General features: G+C 48.0%; 1 protein-coding gene across 1 annotated transcript in view; it reads right to left on the bottom strand.

Moving 5' to 3' along the window:
* LOC106598105 (DNA topoisomerase 3-alpha) overlaps positions 1-21,924 on the bottom strand; it is an 81,164-nt gene that overhangs the window by 46,398 nt on the left and 12,842 nt on the right. The window contains exons 9-11 of the mRNA XM_045712602.1: positions 13,846-13,920; positions 13,516-13,598; positions 6,497-6,707 (exon numbers count right to left, since the gene is read on the bottom strand). Coding sequence (XP_045568558.1) covers positions 6,497-6,707; positions 13,516-13,598; positions 13,846-13,920 — 369 coding nt within the window. The remainder of the gene's footprint in view (positions 1-6,496; positions 6,708-13,515; positions 13,599-13,845; positions 13,921-21,924) is intronic.

Genomic DNA, 21,924 nt, shown 5'->3' on the forward strand with positions numbered 1-21,924 from the left:
TATATATATATATATATACCTGCAGTGTGTTGGTGTATATATATACCTGTAGTGTGTTGGTGTATATATATACCTGTAGTGTGTTGGTGTATATATATACCTGTAGTGTATACTTACCGATCTAGCCAGGATAGTCCAGTCAGCGACACTAACCGATCTAGCCAGGATAGTCCACTCAGCGACACTAACCGATCTAGCCAGGATAGTCCACTCAGTGACACTAACCGATCTAGCCAGGATAGTCCACTCAGCGACACTAACAGATCTAGCCGGGATAGTCCACTCAGTGACACTAACCGATCTAGCCGGGATAGTCCACTCAGTAACACTAACCGATCTAGCCGGGATAGTCCACTCAGTAACACTAACCGATCTAGCCGGGATAGTCCACTCAGTAACACTAACCGATCTAGCCGGGATAGTCCACTCAGTAACACTAACCGATCTAGCCAGGATAGTCCACTCAGTAACACTAACCGATCTAGCCAGGATAGTCCAGTCAGCGACACTAACCGATCTAGCCAGGATAGTCCACTCAGCGACACTAACCGATCTAGCCAGGATAGTCCACTCAGTGACACTAACCGATCTAGCCAGGATAGTCCACTCAGCGACACTAACAGATCTAGCCGGGATAGTCCACTCAGTGACACTAACCGATCTAGCCGGGATAGTCCACTCAGTAACACTAACCGATCTAGCCGGGATAGTCCACTCAGTAACACTAACCGATCTAGCCGGGATAGTCCACTCAGTAACACTAACCGATCTAGCCAGGATAGTCCACTCAGTAACACTAACCGATCTAGCCAGGATAGTCCACTCAGTAACACTAACCCGATCTAGCCAGGATAGTCCACTCAGTAACACTAACCGATCTAGCCAGGATAGTCCACTCAGTAACACTAACCGATCTAGCCAGGATAGTCCACTCAGTAACACTAACCGATCTAGCCAGGATAGTCCACTCAGTAACACTAACCGATCTAGCCAGGATAGTCCACTCAGTAACACTAACCGATCTAGCCAGGATAGTCCACTCAGTAACACTAACCGATCTAGCCAGGATAGTCCACTCAGTAACACTAACCGATCTAGCCAGGATAGTCCACTCAGTAACACTAACCGATCTAGCCAGGATAGTCCACTCAGTAACACTAACCGATCTAGCCAGGATAGTCCACTCAGTAACACTTACCGATCTAGCCAGGATAGTCCACTCAGTAACACTAACCGATCTAGCCAGGATAGTCCACTCAGTAACACTAACCGATCTAGCCAGGATAGTCCACTCAGTAACACTAACCGATCTAGCCAGGATAGTCCACTCAGCGACACTAACAGATCTAGCCAGGATAGTCCACTCAGTAACACTAACCGATCTAGCCAGGATAGTCCACTCAGTAACACTAACCGATCTAGCCGGGATAGTCCACTCAGTAACACTAACCGATCTAGCCAGGATAGTCCACTCAGTAACACTAACCGATCTAGCCAGGATAGTCCACTCAGTAACACTAACCGATCTAGCCAGGATAGTCCACTCAGTAACACTAACCGATCTAGCCAGGATAGTCCACTCAGTAACACTAACCGATCTAGCCAGGATTCCAGTGGGTCAGAAGTTTACATACACTAAGTTGGACTTCAAACTCAGTGCCACATTGCTTGACATCACAGGAAAATCTCTAGCTCTATATATATACCTGTAGTCTGTTGGAGTATATATATATATACCTGTAGTGTGTTGGTGTATATATATATATATACCTGTAGTGTGTTGGTGTATATATATATATACCTGTAGTGTGTTGGTGTATATATATACCTGTAGTGTGTTGGTGTATATATATATATACCTGCAGTGTGTTGGTGTATATATATACCTGTAGTGTGTTGGTGTATATATATACCTGTAGTGTGTTGGTGTATATATATACCTGTAGTGTGTTGGTGTATATAGATATACCTGTAGTGTGTTGGTGTATATATATACCTGTAATGTGTTGGTGTATATATATACCTGTAGTGTGTTGGTGTATATATATATACCTGTAGTGTGTTGGTGTATATATATATACCTGTAGTGTGTATATATATATATACCTGTAGTGTGTTGGTGTATATATATACCTGTAGTGTGTTGGTGTATATATATAGCTGTAGTGTGTTGGTGTATATATATATACCTGTAGTGTGTTGGTGTATATATATATACCTGTAGTGTGTTGGTGTATATATATATACCTGTAGTGTGTTGGTGTATATATATATACCTGTAGTGTGTTGGTGTATATATATATACCTGTAGTGTGTTGGTGTATATATATACCTGTAGTGTGTTGGTGTATATATATATATATATACCTGTAGTGTGTTGGTGTATATATATATATACCTGTAGTGTGTTGGTGTATATATATACACCTGTAGTGTGTATATATATATATACCTGTAGTGTGTTGGTGTATATATATACCTGTAGTGTGTTGGTGTATATATATACCTGTAGTGTGTTGGTGTATATATATACCTGTAGTGTGTTGGTGTATATATATATATACCTGTAGTGTGTTGGTGTATATATATTTTATACCTGTAGTGTGTTGGTGTATATATATATACCTGTAGTGTGTTGGTGTATATATATATATATATATATACCTGTAGTGTGTTGGTGTATATATATATATATACCTGCAGTGTGTTGGTGTATATATATATATATATATACCTGTAGTGTGTTGGTGTTATATATATATACCTGTAGTGTGTTGGTGTATATATATATATATATACCTGTAGTGTGTTGGTGTATATATATACCTGTAGTGTGTTGGTGTATATATATACCTGTAGTGTGTTGGTGTATATATATACCTGTAGTGTGTTGGTGTTATATATATACCTGTAGTGTGTTGGTGTATATATATATACCTGTAGTGTGTTGGTGTATATATATATATATATATACCTGTAGTGTGTTGGTGTATATATATATATACCTGTAGTGTGTTGGTGTATATATATATACCTGTAGAGTGTTGGTGTATATATATATATATATATATACCTGTAGTGTGTTGGTGTATATATATATATATACCTGTAGTGTGTTGGTGTATATATATACCTGTAGTGTGTTGGTGTATATATATACCTGTAGTGTGTTGGTGTATATATATACCTGTAGTGTGTTGGTGTATATATATATATATACCTGTAGTGTGTTGGTGTATATATATATATATATACCTGTAGTGTGTTGGTGTATATATATATACCTGTAGTGTGTTGGTGTATATATATATACCTGTAGTGTGTTGGTGTATATATATATACCTGTAGTGTGTTGGTGTATATATATATATATATACCTGTAGTGTGTTGGTGTATATATATATATATACCTGTAGTGTGTTGGTGTATATATATACCTGTAGTGTGTTGGTGTATATATATATATACCTGTAGTGTGATGGTGTATATATATATATATATATATATATACCTGTAGTGTGTATGTATATATATATATATACCTGTAGTGTGTTGGTGTATATATATATATAGCTGTAGTGTGTTGGTGTATATATATATACCTGTAGTGTGTTGGTGTTATATATATATACCTGTAGTGTGTTGGTGTATATATATATACCTGTAGTGTGTTGGTGTATATATATATATACCTGTAGTGTGTTGGTGTATATATATATATATACCTGTAGTGTGTTGGTGTATATATATATATATATACCTGCAGTGTGTTGTGTGTATATATATACCTGTAGTGTGTTGGTGTATATATATACCTGTAGTGTGTTGGTGTATATATATACCTGTAGTGTGTTGGTGTATATATATATACCTGTAGTGTGTTGGTGTATATATATACCTGTAGTGTGTTGGTGTATATATATATACCTGTAGTGTGTTGGTGTATATATATATACCTGTAGTGTGTTGGTGTATATATATATATATATATATATATACACCTGTAGTGTGTATATATATATATATATATACCTGTAGTGTGTTGGTGTATATATATATACCTGTAGTGTGTTGGTGTATATATATATACCTGTAGTGTGTTGGTGTATATATATATACCTGTAGTGTGTTGGTGTATATATATATATATACCTGTAGTGTGTTGGTGTATATATATATATATACCTGTAGTGTGTTGGTGTATATATATACCTGTAGTGTGTTGGTGTATATATATATATACCTGTAGTGTGTTGGTGTATATATATATATACCTGTAGTGTGTTGGTGTATATATATACCTGTAGTGTGTTGGTATATATATATATACCTGTAGTGTGTTGGTGTATATATATATATACCTGTAGTGTGTTGGTGTATATATATATATACCTGTAGTGTGTTGGTGTATATATATATATACCTGTAGTGTGTTGGTGTATATATATATATATACCTGTAGTGTGTTGGTGTATATATATATATATATATACCTGTAGTGTGTTGGTGTATATATATACCTGTAGTGTGTTGGTGTATATATATATATATATACCTGTAGTGTGTTGGTGTATATATATATATATATATACCTGTAGTGTGTTGGTGTATATATATACCTGTAGTGTGTTGGTGTATATATATATATACCTGTAGTGTGTTGGTGTATATATATACCTGTAGTGTGTTGGTGTATATATATATATACCTGTAGTGTGTTGGTGTATATATATATATACCTGTAGTGTGTTGGTGTATATATATATACCTGTAGTGTGTTGGTGTATATATATATATATATACCTGTAGTGTGTTGGTGTATATATATATATATACCTGTAGTGTGTTGGTGTATATATATACCTGTAGTGTGTTGGTGTATATATATATATATATACCTGTAGTGTGTTGGTGTATATATATATATATATACCTGTAGTGTGTTGGTGTATATATATACCTGTAGTGTGTTGGTGTATATATATATACCTGTAGTGTGTTGGTGTATATATATACCTGTAGTGTGTTGGTGTATATATATATATACCTGTAGTGTGTTGGTGTATATATATATATACCTGTAGTGTGTTGGTGTATATATATATACCTGTAGTGTGTTGGTGTATATATATATATATATATACCTGTAGTGTGATGGTGTATATATATATATATACCTGTAGTGTGTATGTATATATATATATACCTGTAGTGTGTTGGTGTATATATATATATATACCTGTAGTGTGTTGGTGTATATATATATACCTGTAGTGTGTTGGTGTATATATATATACCTGTAGTGTGTTGGTGTATATATATATATATACCTGTAGTGTGTTGGTGTATATATATATATACCTGTAGTGTGTTGGTGTATATATATATATATATATACACCTGTAGTGTGTTGGTGTATATATATATATACCTGTAGTGTGTTGGTGTATATATATATACCTGTAGTGTGTTGGTGTATATATATATATATACCTGTAGTGTGTCGGTGTATATATATATATATATATACCTGTAGTGTGTTGGTGTATATATATATATATACCTGTAGTGTGTTGGTGTATATATATATACCTGTAGTGTGATGGTGTATATATATATATACCTGTAGTGTGATGGTGTATATATATATACCTGTAGTGTGATGGTGTATATATATATATACCTGTAGTGTGTATGTATATATATATATATATATATACCTGTAGTGTGTTGGTGTATATATATACCTGTAGTGTGTTGGTATATATATATATACCTGTAGTGTGTTGGTGTATATATATATATACCTGTAGTGTGATGGTGTATATATATATACCTGTAGTGTGATGGTGTATATATATATACCTGTAGTGTGTTGGTGTATATATATATATACCTGTAGTGTGTTGGTGTATATATATATATATATATATACCTGTAGTGTGTTGGTGTATATATATATACCTGTAGTGTGTCGGTGTATATATATATATACCTGTAGTGTGTTGGTGTATATATATACCTGTAGTGTGTTGGTATATATATATATACCTGTAGTGTGATGGTGTAAATATATATATACCTGTAGTGTGTATGTATATATATATATATATACCTGTAGTGTGTTGGTGTATATATATACCTGTAGTGTGTTGGTGTATATATATACCTGTAGTGTGTTGGTGTATATATATATATACCTGTAGTGTGTATGTATATATATATATATATATACCTGTAGTGTGTTGGTGTATATATATATACCTGTAGTGTGTTGGTGTATATATATATACCTGTAGTGTGTTGGTATATATATATATACCTGTAGTGTGTTGGTGTATATATATATATACCTGTAGTGTGATGGTGTATATATATATACCTGTAGTGTGATGGTGTATATATATATACCTGTAGTGTGTATGTATATATATACCTGTAGTGTGATGGTGTATATATATATACCTGTAGTGTGTATGTATATATATATATATACCTGTAGTGTGCTGGTGTACTTGATGGGGTGTATAGGGGGATGAGCCTGATCTGTCTTGGTGCCCTGTCGTGGGTTGGGACCCCCTGGCTGCTCCATCACCCCTCTAGCGAAGGGCCCCCAGGCGGGGCTGTGTGTCTGATGCTCCACCAGGGGGCCCAGGGCCAGGTCCTTAGGAAACATGTTGGTCTCTGTCCGCGGATAACTGATTAACCTACACACACACACACACACACACACACACACACACACACACACACACACACACACACACACACACACACACACACACACACACACACACACACACACACACACACACACACACACACACACACACACACACACACAGAGAGAGAGAGAAAAATATTACCACACACTATCTCTACAACTGATGAACATACAGTATATACACAGGCATCCTGGGACGCCCAGGTTTCACTCTCCTACTTCCCAAAAACATGGGGAACTTGTTAACAGAAGGATGATTAAAAGCCTGGGGAACTTGTTAACAGAAAGATGATTAAAAGCCTGGGTAACTAGTTAACAGAAGGATGATTAAAAGCCTGGGGAACTTGTTAACAGAAAGATGATTAAAAGCCTGGGGACCTAGTTAACAGAAAGATGATTAAAAGCCTGGGGACCTAGTTAACAGAAAGATGATTAAAAGCCTGGGGAACTTGTTAACAGAAAGATGATTAAAAGCCTGGGGACTTTAACAGAAAGATGATTAAAAGCCTGGGGAACTTGTTAACAGAAAGATGATTAAAAGCCTGGGGAACTTGTTAACAGAAAGATGATTAAAAGCCTGGGGAACATGTTAACAGACCTGCGACACTAACGTCCCCCGCTAACGTCCCCCGCTAACGCCCCCCGCTAACGTCCCCCACTAACGTCCCCCACTAACGTCCCCCACTAACCACTAACGTCCCCCACTAACCACTAACGTCCCCCACTAACCACTAACATCCTCCACTAACGTCCCCCACTAACGCCCCCACTAACCACTAACGCCCCCACTAACCACTAACGCCCCCACTAACCACTAACGCCCTCCACTAACGCCCCCACTAACCACTAACGCCCTCCACTAACGCCCCCACTAACGCCCCCACTAACCACTAACGCCCCCCACTAACGCCCCCCGCTAACGCCCCCGCTAACGCCCCCGCTAACGCCCCCACTAACGCCCCTACTATCGCCCCCGCTAACGCCCCCCGCTAACGCCCCCGCTAACGCCCTCCACTAACGCCCCCACTAACCACTAACGCCCCCACAAACGCCCCCAATAACCACTAACGCCCCCACTAACCACTAACGTCCCCCACTAACGTCCCCCACTAACCACTAACGTCCTCCACTAACGCCCCCACTAACGCCCCCAATAACCACTAACGCCCCCACTAACGTCCCCCACTAACGCCCCCACTAACCACTAACGCCCCCACTAACCACTAACGCCCCCCACTAACGCCCTCCACTAACGCCCCCACTAACCACTAACGTCCCCACTAACCACTAACGCCCCCACTAACCACGAACGTCCCCACTAACCACGAACGCCCCCACTAACGCCCCCACTAACCACTAACGCCCTCCACTTACGCCCCCCACCAACCACTAACGTCCCCCACTAACGTCCCCCACTAACGTCCCCCACTAACCACTAACGCCCTCCACTAACCACTAACGTCCCCCACTAACGCCCCCACTAACCACTAACGTCCCCCACTAACGCCCCCACTAACCACCAACGCCCTCCACTAACCACTAACGCCCTCCACTAACGTCCCCCACTAACGCCCCCCACTAACGCCCCCACTAACCACTAACATCCCCCACTAACCACTAACGTCCCCACTAACGTCCTCCACTAACCACTAACGCCCTCCACTAACGCCCCCCACTAACCACTAACGTCCCCACTAACCACTAACGCCCCCACTAACGCCCCCCACTAACCACGAACGCCCCCACTAACCACTAACGCCCCCACTAACGTCCCCCACTAACCACTAACGCCCCCACTAACGCCCCCACTAACCACTAACGCCCTCCACTAACCACTAACGTCCTCCACTAACGCCCCCACTAACGCCCCCACTAACCACTAACATCCCCCACTAACCACTAACGTCCCCCACTAACGTCCTCCACTAACCACTAACGTCCTCCACTAACGCCCCCACTAACCACTAACGCCCCCACCAACCACTAACGTCCCCACTAACCACTAACGCCCTCCACTAACGTCCCCCACTAACCACTAACGTTCTCCACTAACGTCCCCCACTAACCACTAACGCCCCCACTAACCACTAACGCCCTCCACTAACCACTAACGTCCCCACTAACGTCCCCCACTAACATCCTCCACTAACCACTAACGCTCCCCACTAACGCCCCCACTGACGTCCTCCACTGACGTCCTCCGCTAACGTCCCCGCTAACGCCCCCGCTAACGCCCCCGCTAACGCCCCCCACTAACCACTAACGCCCTCCACTAACGTTCCTCCACTAACATCCCCAAAACCACTAACGTCCCCCACTAACCACTAACGTCCCCACTAACGCCCTCCACTAACGTCCCCACTAACGCCCCCACTAACGCCCTCCACTAACGCCCCCCACTAACGCCCCCACTAACGTCCTCCACTAACGCCCCCACTAACCACTAACGTTCCCCACTAACCACTAACGCCCCCACTAACGTCCCCACTAACCACTAACGCCCCCACTAACGCCCCCACTAACCACTAACGCCCTCCACTAACCACCAACGCCCCCACTAACCACTAACGTCCCCACTAACGCCCCCACTAACGCCCCCACTAACCACTAACATCCCCCACTAACGCCCCCCACTAACGCCCCCGCTAACCACTAACGTCCCCACTAACCACTAACATCCCCCCACTAACCACTAACGCCCCCACTAACCACCAACGTCCCCCACTAACCACTAACGTCCCCGACTAACGTCCCCCACTAACGTCCTCCACTAACCACTAACGTCCTCCACTAACCACTAACGTCCTCCACTAACGCCCCCACTAACCACTAACGTCCCCACTAACGTCCCCACTAACCACCAACGTCCCCCACTAACCACTAACGTCCCCCACTAACGCCCTCCACTAACGCCCCCACTAACGCCCCCACTAACGCCCTCCACTAACGCCCTCCACTAACGTCCTCCACTAACGTCCCCCACTAACCACTAACGCCCCCACTAACGTCCTCCACTAACGCCCCCAATAACGCCCCCACTAACGTCCTCCACTAACCACTAACGTCCTCCACTAACGCCCTCCACTAACGCCCCCACTAACCACTAACGTCCCCACTAACGTCCCTCCACTAACGTCCTCCACTAACGTCCCCACTAACGTCCCCACTAACGCCCCCACTAACCACTAACGTCCCTCACTAACGCCCCCACTAACCACTAACGTCCCCCACTAACGTCCTCCACTAACCACTAACGTCCCCCACTAACCACTAACGCCCCCCACTAACGTCCCCCACTAACGTCCTCCACTAACCACCAACGTCCTCCACTAACATCCTCCACTAACGTTCCCCACTAACCACTAACGTCTCCCACTAACGTCCTCCACTAACGTCCTCCACTAACCACTAACGTCCTCCACTAACCACTAACGCCCCCACTAACGCCCCCACTAACGTCCTCCACTAACCACTAACGTCCCCACTAACCACTAACGTCCCCACTAACGCCCCCACTAACGTCCCCACTAACCACTAACGTCCCCACTAACGTCCCCACTAACGTCCCCACTAACCACTAACGTCCCCACTAACGCCCCCACTAACGTCCTCCACTAACCACTAACGTCCTCCACTAACGCCCCCACTAACCACTAACGCCCCCACTAACCACTAACGTCCCCACTAACGTCCCCACTAACCACTAACGTCCCCCACTAACGCCCCCACTAACGTCCCCCACTAACCACTAACGCCCCCACTAACCACTAACGTCCCCACTAACGCCCCCACTAACGTCCTCCACTAACCACTAACGTCCTCCACTAACGCCCCCACTAACCACTAACGTCCCCACTAACCACTAACGCCCCCCACTAACGCCCCCCACTAACCACTAACGTCCCCACTAACGCCCCCACTAACGTTCCCCACTAACCACTAACGCTCCCCACTAACCACTAACGCCCCCACTAACGCCCCCACTAACCACTAACGTTCCCCACTAACGTCCCCACTAACGCCCCCCACTAACCACTAACGTCCCCACTAACCACTAACGCCCCCACTAACGCCCCCACTAACAACTAACGTTCCTCCACTAACGTCCCCCACTAACGTCCTCCACTAACGCCCCCCACTAACCACTAACGTCCTCCACTAACGTCCCCCACTAACGCCCCCACTAACCACTAACGTTCCCCACTAACCACTAACGTCCCCACTAACGCCCCCACTAACCACTAACGTCCTCCACTAACGTCCCCACTAACCACTAACGTCCTCCACTAACGTCCTCCACTAACGTCCCCCACTAACGTCCCCCACTAACCACTAACGCCCCCCACTAACCACTAACGTCCCCACTAACGCCCCCACTAACGCCCTCCACTAACCACTAACGCCCCCACCAACCACTAACGCCCTCCACTAACGCCCGCCACTAACGCCCCCACTAACCACTAACGTCCCCACTAACGTCCCCCACTAACCACTAACGCCCCCACTAACCACTAACGCCCCCACTAACCACTAACGTCCCCCACTAACGCCCCCACTAACCACTAACGCCCCCACTAACGTCCCCACTAACCACTAACGCCCCCACTAACGCCCCCACTAACCACTAACGTCCCCACTAACCACTAACGTCCCCACTAACGTTCCCCACTAACCACTAACGTCCCCACTAACCACTAACGTCCTCCACTAACGTCCCCACTAACGTCCCCACTAACCACTAACGCCCCCACTAACGCCCTCCACTAACGCCCCCACTAACGTCCCCCACTAACCACTAACGCCTCCCACTAACGCCCCCACTAACCACTAACGTCCCCACTAACCACTAACGTCCCCACTAACGTCCCCAACTAACCACTAACGCCCCCACTAACCACTAACGTCCCCACTAACGTTCCCCACTAACCACTAACGCCCCCACTAACGCCCCCACTAACCACTAACGTCCCCCACTAACGTCCCCCACTAACCACTAACGCCCCCCACTAACGCCCCCACTAACCACTAACGTCCTCCACTAACGTCCCCCACTAAGGGAGTAGGGTTTAGTGAGTAGGGTCTAGGGTTTAGGGAGTAGGGTCTAGGGAGTAGGGTCTAGGGTTTAGGGTCTAGGGTTTAGGGAGTAGGGTCAAGTGTTTAGGGTCTAGGGTCTAGGGAGTAGGGTCTAGGGAGTAGGGTCTAGGGAGTAGGGTCTAGGGTGTAGGGAGTAGGGTCTAGGGAGTAGGGACTAGGGAGTAGGGTTTAGGGTCTAGGGACTAGGGTTTAGGGTCTAGGGAGTAGGGACTAGGGTTTAGGGTCTAAGGTTTAGGGACTAGGGTCTAGGGTTTAGGGAGTAGGGTTTAGGGTCTTGCGTTTAGGGACTAGGGTCTAGGGTTTAGGGAGTAGGGTTTAGGGTCTAGGGTTTAGGGTCTAGGGTTTAGGGTTTAGGGACTAGGGTTTAGGGACTAGGGTTTAGGGACTAGGGTTTAGGGACTAGGGTCTAGGGTTTAGGGAGTAGGGTTTAGGGACTAGGGTCTAGGGTTTAGGGTCTAGGGTTTAGGGACTAGGGTTTAGGGACTAGGGTCTAGGGTTTAGGGTCTAGGGTTTAGGGTCTAGGGTTTAGGGACTAGGGTCTAGGGTTTAGGGTCTAGGGTTTAGGGTCTAGGGTTTAGGGTTTAGGGACTAGGGTTTAGGGACTAGGGTTTAGGGTTTAGGGTCTAGGGTTTAGGGACTAGGGTCTAGGGACTAGGGTCTAGGGTTTAGGGTCTAGGGTCTAGGGTTTAGGGTCTAGGGTTTAGGGTTTAGGGTCTAGGGTTTAGGGACTAGGGTCTAGGGTTTAGGATCTAGGGTTTAGGGTCTAGGGTTTAGGGACTAGGGTCTAGGGTTTAGGGACTAGGGTTTAGGGACTAGGGTCTAGGGTTTAGGGTTTAGGGACTAGGGTCTAGGGTTTAGGGTCTAGGGTCTAGGGACTAGGGTTTAGGGACTAGGGTCTAGGGTTTAGGGTCTAGGGTTTAGGGTCTAGGGACTAGGGTTTAGGGACTAGGGTTTAGGGACTAGGGTTTAGGGACTAGGGACTAGGGACTAGGGTCTAGGGTTTAGGGAGTAGGGTTTAGGGACTAGGGTCTAGGGTTTAGGGTCTAGGGTTTAGGGACTAGGGTTTAGGGAGTAGGGTCTAGGGTCTAGGGTTTAGGGACTAGGGTTTAGGGACTAGGGTCTAGGGTTTAGGGACTAGGGTCTAGGGTTTAGGGTCTAGGCTTTAGGGACTAGGGTTTAGGGAGTAGGGTCTAGGGTTTAGGGAGTAGGGTCTAGGGTTTAGGGACTAGGGTCTAGGTTTTAGGGTCTAGGGTTTAGGGACTAGGGTCTAGGGTCTAGGGTTTAGGGACTAGGGTTTAGGGAGTAGGGTCTAGGGTCTAGGGACTAGGGTTTAGGGACTAGGGTCTAGGGTTTAGGGACTAGGGTCTAGGGTTTAGGGTCTAGGGTTTAGGGACTAGGGTTTAGGGACTAGGGTTTAGGGACTAGGGTCTAGGGTTTAGGGTCTAGGGTTTAGGGTCTAGGGTTTAGGGACTAGGGTCTAGGGTTTAGGGACTAGGGTTTAGGGTCTAGGGTTTAGGGACTAGGGTCTAGGGTTTAGGGTCTAGGGTTTAGGGTCTAGGGTTTAGGGACTAGGGTTTAGGGACTAGGGTCTAGGGTTTAGGGTCTAGGGTTTAGGGACTAGGGTTTAGGGACTAGGGTTTAGGGACTAGGGTTTAGGGACTAGGGTTTAGGGAGTAGGGATTAGGGGAAACCCTCACCCCTGTGTGTATAGTTTCTCAGCGATCTTCATGGTCTCTTTGGCGCCGATTCTCAACTTCCTGGAAACCAGCTTCTCCATTTCCTATTGGACCAGACAACAACACAGGCAGACCATTGGTCAATAGACAGGAAGTGAGTGTGTGTCAGTGTGTTTATGGATAGATAGATAGATAGATAGATAGATAGATAGATAGATAGATAGATAGATAGATAGATAGATAGATAGATAGATAGATAGATAGATAGATAGATAGATAGATAGATAGATAGATAGATAGATAGATAGATAGATAGATAGATAGATAGATAGATAGGGCGTATGGCCTCACCACTGTGTCCAGGGGCAGCGGCCTCCACTTGCTTTTGGGTTTACTGGTTACCGAGGTGACGGTTGCTATGGGATCCTAGGAATTCAGGTTATTACCCCATCATCATCATCATCATCATCTTCACTGTTAGCAGTTAGATTAGTTCAATAAATCACCATCAAAATCTGTTAACTTAAGCTGAGAAATGGGCTGCAAGTTCTGAGGGAGCGTGTAACTGGCATGCTGACTGTAGGAATGTCCACCAGAGCTGTTTTAAATGTTCATTTCTCTACTATAAGCCACCTCTAAACGTCTGACATTAGTACTAACCCCCCCATCCTACCTCCATACAGACAGACCCCCCTCCTACCCCCATACAGACCCCTCCTCCTACCTCCATACAGACAGACCCCCCCCTCCTACCCCCATACAGACCCCTCCTCCTACCTCCATACAGACAGACCCCCCCTCCTACCCCCATACAGACCCCTCCTCCTACCTCCATACAGATCTGGTAGACCACCAGACAGACAGACAGACCCCCCTCCTACCTCCATACAGATCTGGTAGACCACTAGACAGACAGACTCCCCTCCTACCTCCATACAGATCTGATAGACCACTAGACAGACAGACCCCCCCTCCTACCTCCATACAGATCTGGTAGACCACTAGACAGACAGACCCCCCTCCTACCTCCATACAGATCTGGTAGACCACTAGACAGACAGACCCCCCTCCTACCTCCATACAGATCTGGTAGACCACTAGACAGACAGACCCCCCTCCTACCTCCATACAGATCTGGTAGACCACTAGACAGACAGACAGACCCCCCTCCTACCTCCATACAGATCTGGTAGACCACTAGACAGACAGACAGACCCCCCTCCTACCTCCATACAGATCTGGTAGACCACTAGACAGACAGACCCCCCTCCTACCTCCATACAGATCTGGTAGACCACTAGACAGACAGACCCCCCTCCTACCTCCATACAGATCTGATAGACCACTAGACAGACAGACCCCCCTCCTACCTCCATACAGATCTGGTAGACCACTAGACAGACAGACCCCCCTCCTACCTCCATACAGATCTGGTAGACCACTAGACAGACAGACCCCCTCCTACCTCCATACAGATCTGGTAGACCACTAGACAGACAGACCCCCCCTCCTACCTCCATACAGATCTGGTAGACCACTAGACAGACAGACCCCTCCTCCTACCTCCATACAGATCTGGTAGACCACTAGACAGACAGACCCCTCCTCCTACCTCCATACAGATCTGGTAGACCACTAGACAGACAGACCCCTCCTCCTACCTCCATACAGATCTGGTAGACCACTAGACAGACAGACCCCCCTCCTACCTCCATACAGATCTGGTAGACCACTAGACAGACAGACAGACCCCCCTCCTACCTCCATACAGATCTGGTAGACCACTAGACAGACAGACCCCCCTCCTACCTCCATACAGATCTGGTAGACCACTAGACAGACAGACCCCCTCCTACCTCCATACAGATCTGGTAGACCACTAGACAGACAGACAGACCCCACTCCTACCTCCATACAGATCTGGTAGACCACTAGACAGACAGACCCCCTCCTACCTCCATACAGATCTGGTAGACCACTAGACAGACAGACCCCCCCTCCTACCTCCATACAGATCTGGTAGACCACTAGACAGACAGACCCCCCTCCTACCTCCATACAGATCTGGTAGACCACTAGACAGACAGACAGACCCCCCTCCTACCTCCATACAGATCTGGTAGACCACTAGACAGACAGACAGACCCCCTCCTACCTCCATACAGATCTGGTAGACCACTAGACAGACAGACAGACCCCCTCCTACCTCCATACAGATCTGGTAGACCACTAGACAGACAGACAGACCCCCTCCTACCTCCATACAGATCTGGTAGACCACTAGACAGACAGACCCCCTCCTACCTCCATACAGATCTGGTAGACCACTAGACAGACAGACCCCCCTCCTACCTCCATACAGATCTGGTAGACCACTAGACAGACAGACCCCCTCCTACCTCCATACAGATCTGGTAGACCACTAGACAGACAGACCCCCTCCTACCTCCATACAGATCTGGTAGACCACTAGACAGACAGACCCCCTCCTACCTCCATACAGATCTGGTAGACCACTAGACAGACAGACCCCCCTCCTACCTCCATACAGATCTGGTAGACCACTAGACAGACAGACCCCCCTCCTACCTCCATACAGATCTGGTAGACCACTAGACAGACAGACCCCCTCCTACCTCCATACAGATCTGGTAGACCACTAGACAGACAGACAGACCCCCCTCCTACCTCCATACAGATCTGGTAGACCACTAGACAGACAGACCCCCTCCTACCTCCATACAGATCTGGTAGACCACTAGACAGACAGACCCCCCTCCTACCTCCATACAGATCTGGTAGACCACTAGACAGACAGACCCCCCCTCCTACCTCCATACAGATCTGGTAGACCACTAGACAGACAGACCCCCCCTCCTACCTCCATACAGATCTGGTAGACCACTAGACAGACAGACCCCCTCCTACCTCCATACAGATCTGGTAGACCACTAGACAGACAGACCCCCTCCTACCTCCATACAGATCTGGTAGACCACTAGACAGACAGACCCCCCTCCTACCTCCATACAGATCTGGTAGACCACTAGACAGACAGACAGACCCCCTCCTACCTCCATACAGATCTGGTAGACCACTAGACAGACAGACCCCCTCCTACCTCCATACAGATCTGGTAGACCACTAGACAGACAGACCCCCTCCTACCTCCATACAGATCTGGTAGACCACTAGACAGACAGACAGACCCCCTCCTACCTCCATACAGATCTGGTAGACCACTAGACAGACAGACAGACCCCCTCCTACCTCCATACAGATCTGGTAGACCACTAGACAGACAGACCCCCTCCTACCTCCATACAGATCTGGTAGACCACTAGACAGACAGACAGACCCCCTCCTACCTCCATACAGATCTGGTAGACCACTAGACAGACAGACCCCCCTCCTACCTCCATACAGATCTGGTAGACCACTAGACAGACAGACCCCCTCCTACCTCCATACAGATCTGGTAGACCACTAGACAGACAGACCCCCCTCCTACCTCCATACAGATCTGGTAGACCACTAGACAGACAGACCCCCCTCCTACCTCCATACAGATCTGGTAGACCACTAGACAGACAGACCCCCCCTCCTACCTCCATACAGATCTGGTAGACCACTAGACAGACAGACCCCCTCCTACCTCCATACAGATCTGGTAGACCACTAGACAGACAGACCCCCTCCTACCTCCATACAGATCTGGTAGACCACTAGACAGACAGACAGACCCCCCTCCTACCTCCATACAGATCTGGTAGACCACTAGACAGACAGACCCCCCTCCTACCTCCATACAGATCTGGTAGACCACTAGACAGACAGACCCCCTCCTACCTCCATACAGATCTGGTAGACCACTAGACAGACAGACCCCCTCCTACCTCCATACAGATCTGGTAGACCACTAGACAGACAGACCCCCCTCCTACCTCCATACAGATCTGGTAGACCACTAGACAGACAGACCCCCCTCCTACCTCCATACAGATCTGGTAGACCACTAGACAGACAGACCCCCCCTCCTACCTCCATACAGATCTGGTAGACCACTAGACAGACAGACAGACCCCCTCCTACCTCCATACAGATCTGGTAGACCACTGCAGACAGACAGACCCCCTCCTACCTCCATACAGATCTGGTAGACCACTAGACAGACAGACCCCCTCCTACCTCCATACAGATCTGGTAGACCACTAGACAGACAGACCCCCCTCCTACCTCCATACAGATCTGGTAGACCACTAGACAGACAGACCCCCCTCCTACCTCCATACAGATCTGGTAGACCACTAGACAGACAGACCCCCCTCCTACCTCCATACAGATCTGGTAGACCACTAGACAGACAGACCCCCCCTCCTACCTCCATACAGATCTGGTAGACCACTAGACAGACAGACCCCCCTCCTACCTCCATACAGATCTGGTAGACCACTAGACAGACAGACCCCCTCCTACCTCCATACAGATCTGGTAGACCACTAGACAGACAGACCCCCCTCCTACCTCCATACAGATCTGGTAGACCACTAGACAGACAGACAGACCCCCTCCTACCTCCATACAGATCTGGTAGACCACTAGACAGACAGACCCCCCTCCTACCTCCATACAGATCTGGTAGACCACTAGACAGACAGACAGACCCCCTCCTACCTCCATACAGATCTGGTAGACCACTAGACAGACAGACCCCCCCTCCTACCTCCATACAGATCTGGTAGACCACTAAGACAGACAGACCCCCCTCCTACCTCCATACAGATCTGGTAGACCACTAGACAGACAGACCCCCTCCTACCTCCATACAGATCTGGTAGACCACTAGACAGACAGACCCCCTCCTACCTCCATACAGATCTGGTAGACCACTAGACAGACAGACCCCCTCCTACCTCCATACAGATCTGGTAGACCACTAGACAGACAGACCCCCCTCCTACCTCCATACAGATCTGGTAGACCACTAGACAGACAGACAGACCCCCTCCTACCTCCATACAGATCTGGTAGACCACTAGACAGACAGACCCCCCTCCTACCTCCATACAGATCTGGTAGACCACTAGACAGACAGACAGACCCCCTCCTACCTCCATACAGATCTGGTAGACCACTAGACAGACAGACCCCCCTCCTACCTCCATACAGATCTGGTAGACCACTAGACAGACAGACCCCCTCCTACCTCCATACAGATCTGGTAGACCACTAGACAGACAGACCCCCTCCTACCTCCATACAGATCTGGTAGACCACTAGACAGACAGACCCCCCTCCTACCTCCATACAGATCTGGTAGACCACTAGACAGACAGACCCCCCTCCTACCTCCATACAGATCTGGTAGACCACTAGACAGACAGACAGACCCCCTCCTACCTCCATACAGATCTGGTAGACCACTGCAGACAGACAGACCCCCTCCTACCTCCATACAGATCTGGTAGACCACTAGACAGACAGACCCCCCTCCTACCTCCATACAGATCTGGTAGACCACTAGACAGACAGACCCCCTCCTACCTCCATACAGATCTGGTAGACCACTAGACAGACAGACAGACCCCCTCCTACCTCCATACAGATCTGGTAGACCACTAGACAGACAGACCCCCCTCCTACCTCCATACAGATCTGGTAGACCACTAGACAGACAGACCCCCCTCCTACCTCCATACAGATCTGGTAGACCACTAGACAGACAGACCCCCTCCTACCTCCATACAGATCTGGTAGACCACTAGACAGACAGACCCCCCTCCTACCTCCATACAGATCTGGTAGACCACTAGACAGACAGACAGACCCCCTCCTACCTCCATACAGATCTGGTAGACCACTAGACAGACAGACCCCCTCCTACCTCCATACAGATCTGGTAGACCACTAGACAGACAGACCCCCCCTCCTACCTCCATACAGATCTGGTAGACCACTAGACAGACAGACAGACCCCCCTCCTACCTCCATACAGATCTGGTAGACCACTAGACAGACAGACCCCCTCCTACCTCCATACAGATCTGGTAGACCACTAGACAGACAGACCCCCCTCCTACCTCCATACAGATCTGGTAGACCACTAGACAGACAGACCCCCTCCTACCTCCATACAGATCTGGTAGACCACTAGACAGACAGACAGACCCCCCCCCTCCTACCTCCATACAGATCTGGTAGACCACTAGACAGACAGACCCCCTCCTACCTCCATACAGATCTGGTAGACCACTAGACAGACAGACCCCCTCCTACCTCCATACAGATCTGGTAGACCACTAGACAGACAGACCCCCCTCCTACCTCCATACAGATCTGGTAGACCACTAGACAGACAGACAGACCCCCCTCCTACCTCCATACAGATCTGGTAGACCACTAGACAGACAGACCCCCTCCTACCTCCATACAGATCTGGTAGACCACTAGACAGACAGACCCCCTCCTACCTCCATACAGATCTGGTAGACCACTAGACAGACAGACCCCCCTCCTACCTCCATACAGATCTGGTAGACCACTAGACAGACAGACAGACCCCCCTCCTACCTCCATACAGATCTGGTAGACCACTAGACAGACAGACCCCCTCCTACCTCCATACAGATCTGGTAGACCACTAGACAGACAGACCCCCCTCCTACCTCCATACAGATCTGGTAGACCACTAGACAGACAGACCCCCTCCTACCTCCATACAGATCTGGTAGACCACTAGACAGACAGACCCCCTCCTACCTCCATACAGATCTGGTAGACCACTAGACAGACAGACCCCCTCCTACCTCCATACAGATCTGGTAGACCACTAGACAGACAGACCCCCCTCCTACCTCCATACAGATCTGGTAGACCACTAGACAGACAGACAGACCCCCTCCTACCTCCATACAGATCTGGTAGACCACTAGACAGACAGACCCCCTCCTACCTCCATACAGATCTGGTAGACCACTAGACAGACAGACCCCCCCTCCTACCTCCATACAGATCTGGTAGACCACTAGACAGACAGACCCCCTCCTACCTCCATACAGATCTGGTAGACCACTAGACAGACAGACCCCCTCCTACCTCCATACAGATCTGGTAGACCACTAGACAGACAGACCCCCTCCTACCTCCATACAGATCTGGTAGACCACTAGACAGACAGACCCCCCTCCTACCTCCATACAGATCTGGTAGACCACTAGACAGACAGACCCCCCCTCCTACCTCCATACAGATCTGGTAGACCACTAGACAGACAGACCCCCTCCTACCTCCATACAGATCTGGTAGACCACTAGACAGACAGACAGACCCCCTCCTACCTCCATACAGATCTGGTAGACCACTAGACAGACAGACAGCCCCCCTCCTACCTCCATACAGATCTGGTAGACCACTAGACAGACAGACAGACCCCCCTCCTACCTCCATACAGATCTGGTAGACCACTAGACAGACAGACCCCCCTCCTACCTCCATACAGATCTGGTAGACCACTAGACAGACAGACCCCCTCCTACCTCCATACAGATCTGGTAGACCACTAGACAGACAGACCCCCTCCTACCTCCATACAGATCTGGTAGACCACTAGACAGACAGACCCCCCTCCTACCTCCATACAGATCTGGTAGACCACTAGACAGACAGACCCCCCTCCTACCTCCATACAGATCTGGTAGACCACTAGACAGACAGACCCCCTCCTACCTCCATACAGATCTGGTAGACCACTAGACAGACAGACCCCCCTCCTACCTCCATACAGATCTGGTAGACCACTAGACAGACAGACCCCCCTCCTACCTCCATACAGATCTGGTAGACCACTAGACAGACAGACCCCCTCCTACCTCCATACAGATCTGGTAGACCACTAGACAGACAGACCCCCCTCCTACCTCCATACAGATCTGGTAGACCACTAGACAGACAGACCCCCTCCTACCTCCATACAGATCTGGTAGACCACTAGACAGACAGACCCCCTCCTACCTCCATACAGATCTGGTAGACCACTAGACAGACAGACCCCCCTCCTACCTCCATACAGATCTGGTAGACCACTAGACAGACAGACCCCCCCTCCTACCTCCATACAGATCTGGTAGACCACTAGACAGACAGACCCCCCTCCTACCTCCATACAGATCTGGTAGACCACTAGACAGACAGACCCCCTCCTACCTCCATACAGATCTGGTAGACCACTAGACAGACAGACCCCCTCCTACCTCCATACAGATCTGGTAGACCACTAGACAGACAGACCCCCCTCCTACCTCCATACAGATCTGGTAGACTACTAGACAGACAGACCCCCTCCTACCTCCATACAGATCTGGTAGACCACTAGACAGACAGACCCCCCTCCTACCTCCATACAGATCTGGTAGACCACTAGACAGACAGACC

This window comes from Salmo salar, unplaced genomic scaffold (assembly GCF_905237065.1).
Source record: "Salmo salar unplaced genomic scaffold, Ssal_v3.1, whole genome shotgun sequence".
In the NCBI taxonomy this organism is placed as follows: Eukaryota; Metazoa; Chordata; class Actinopteri; order Salmoniformes; family Salmonidae; genus Salmo; species Salmo salar.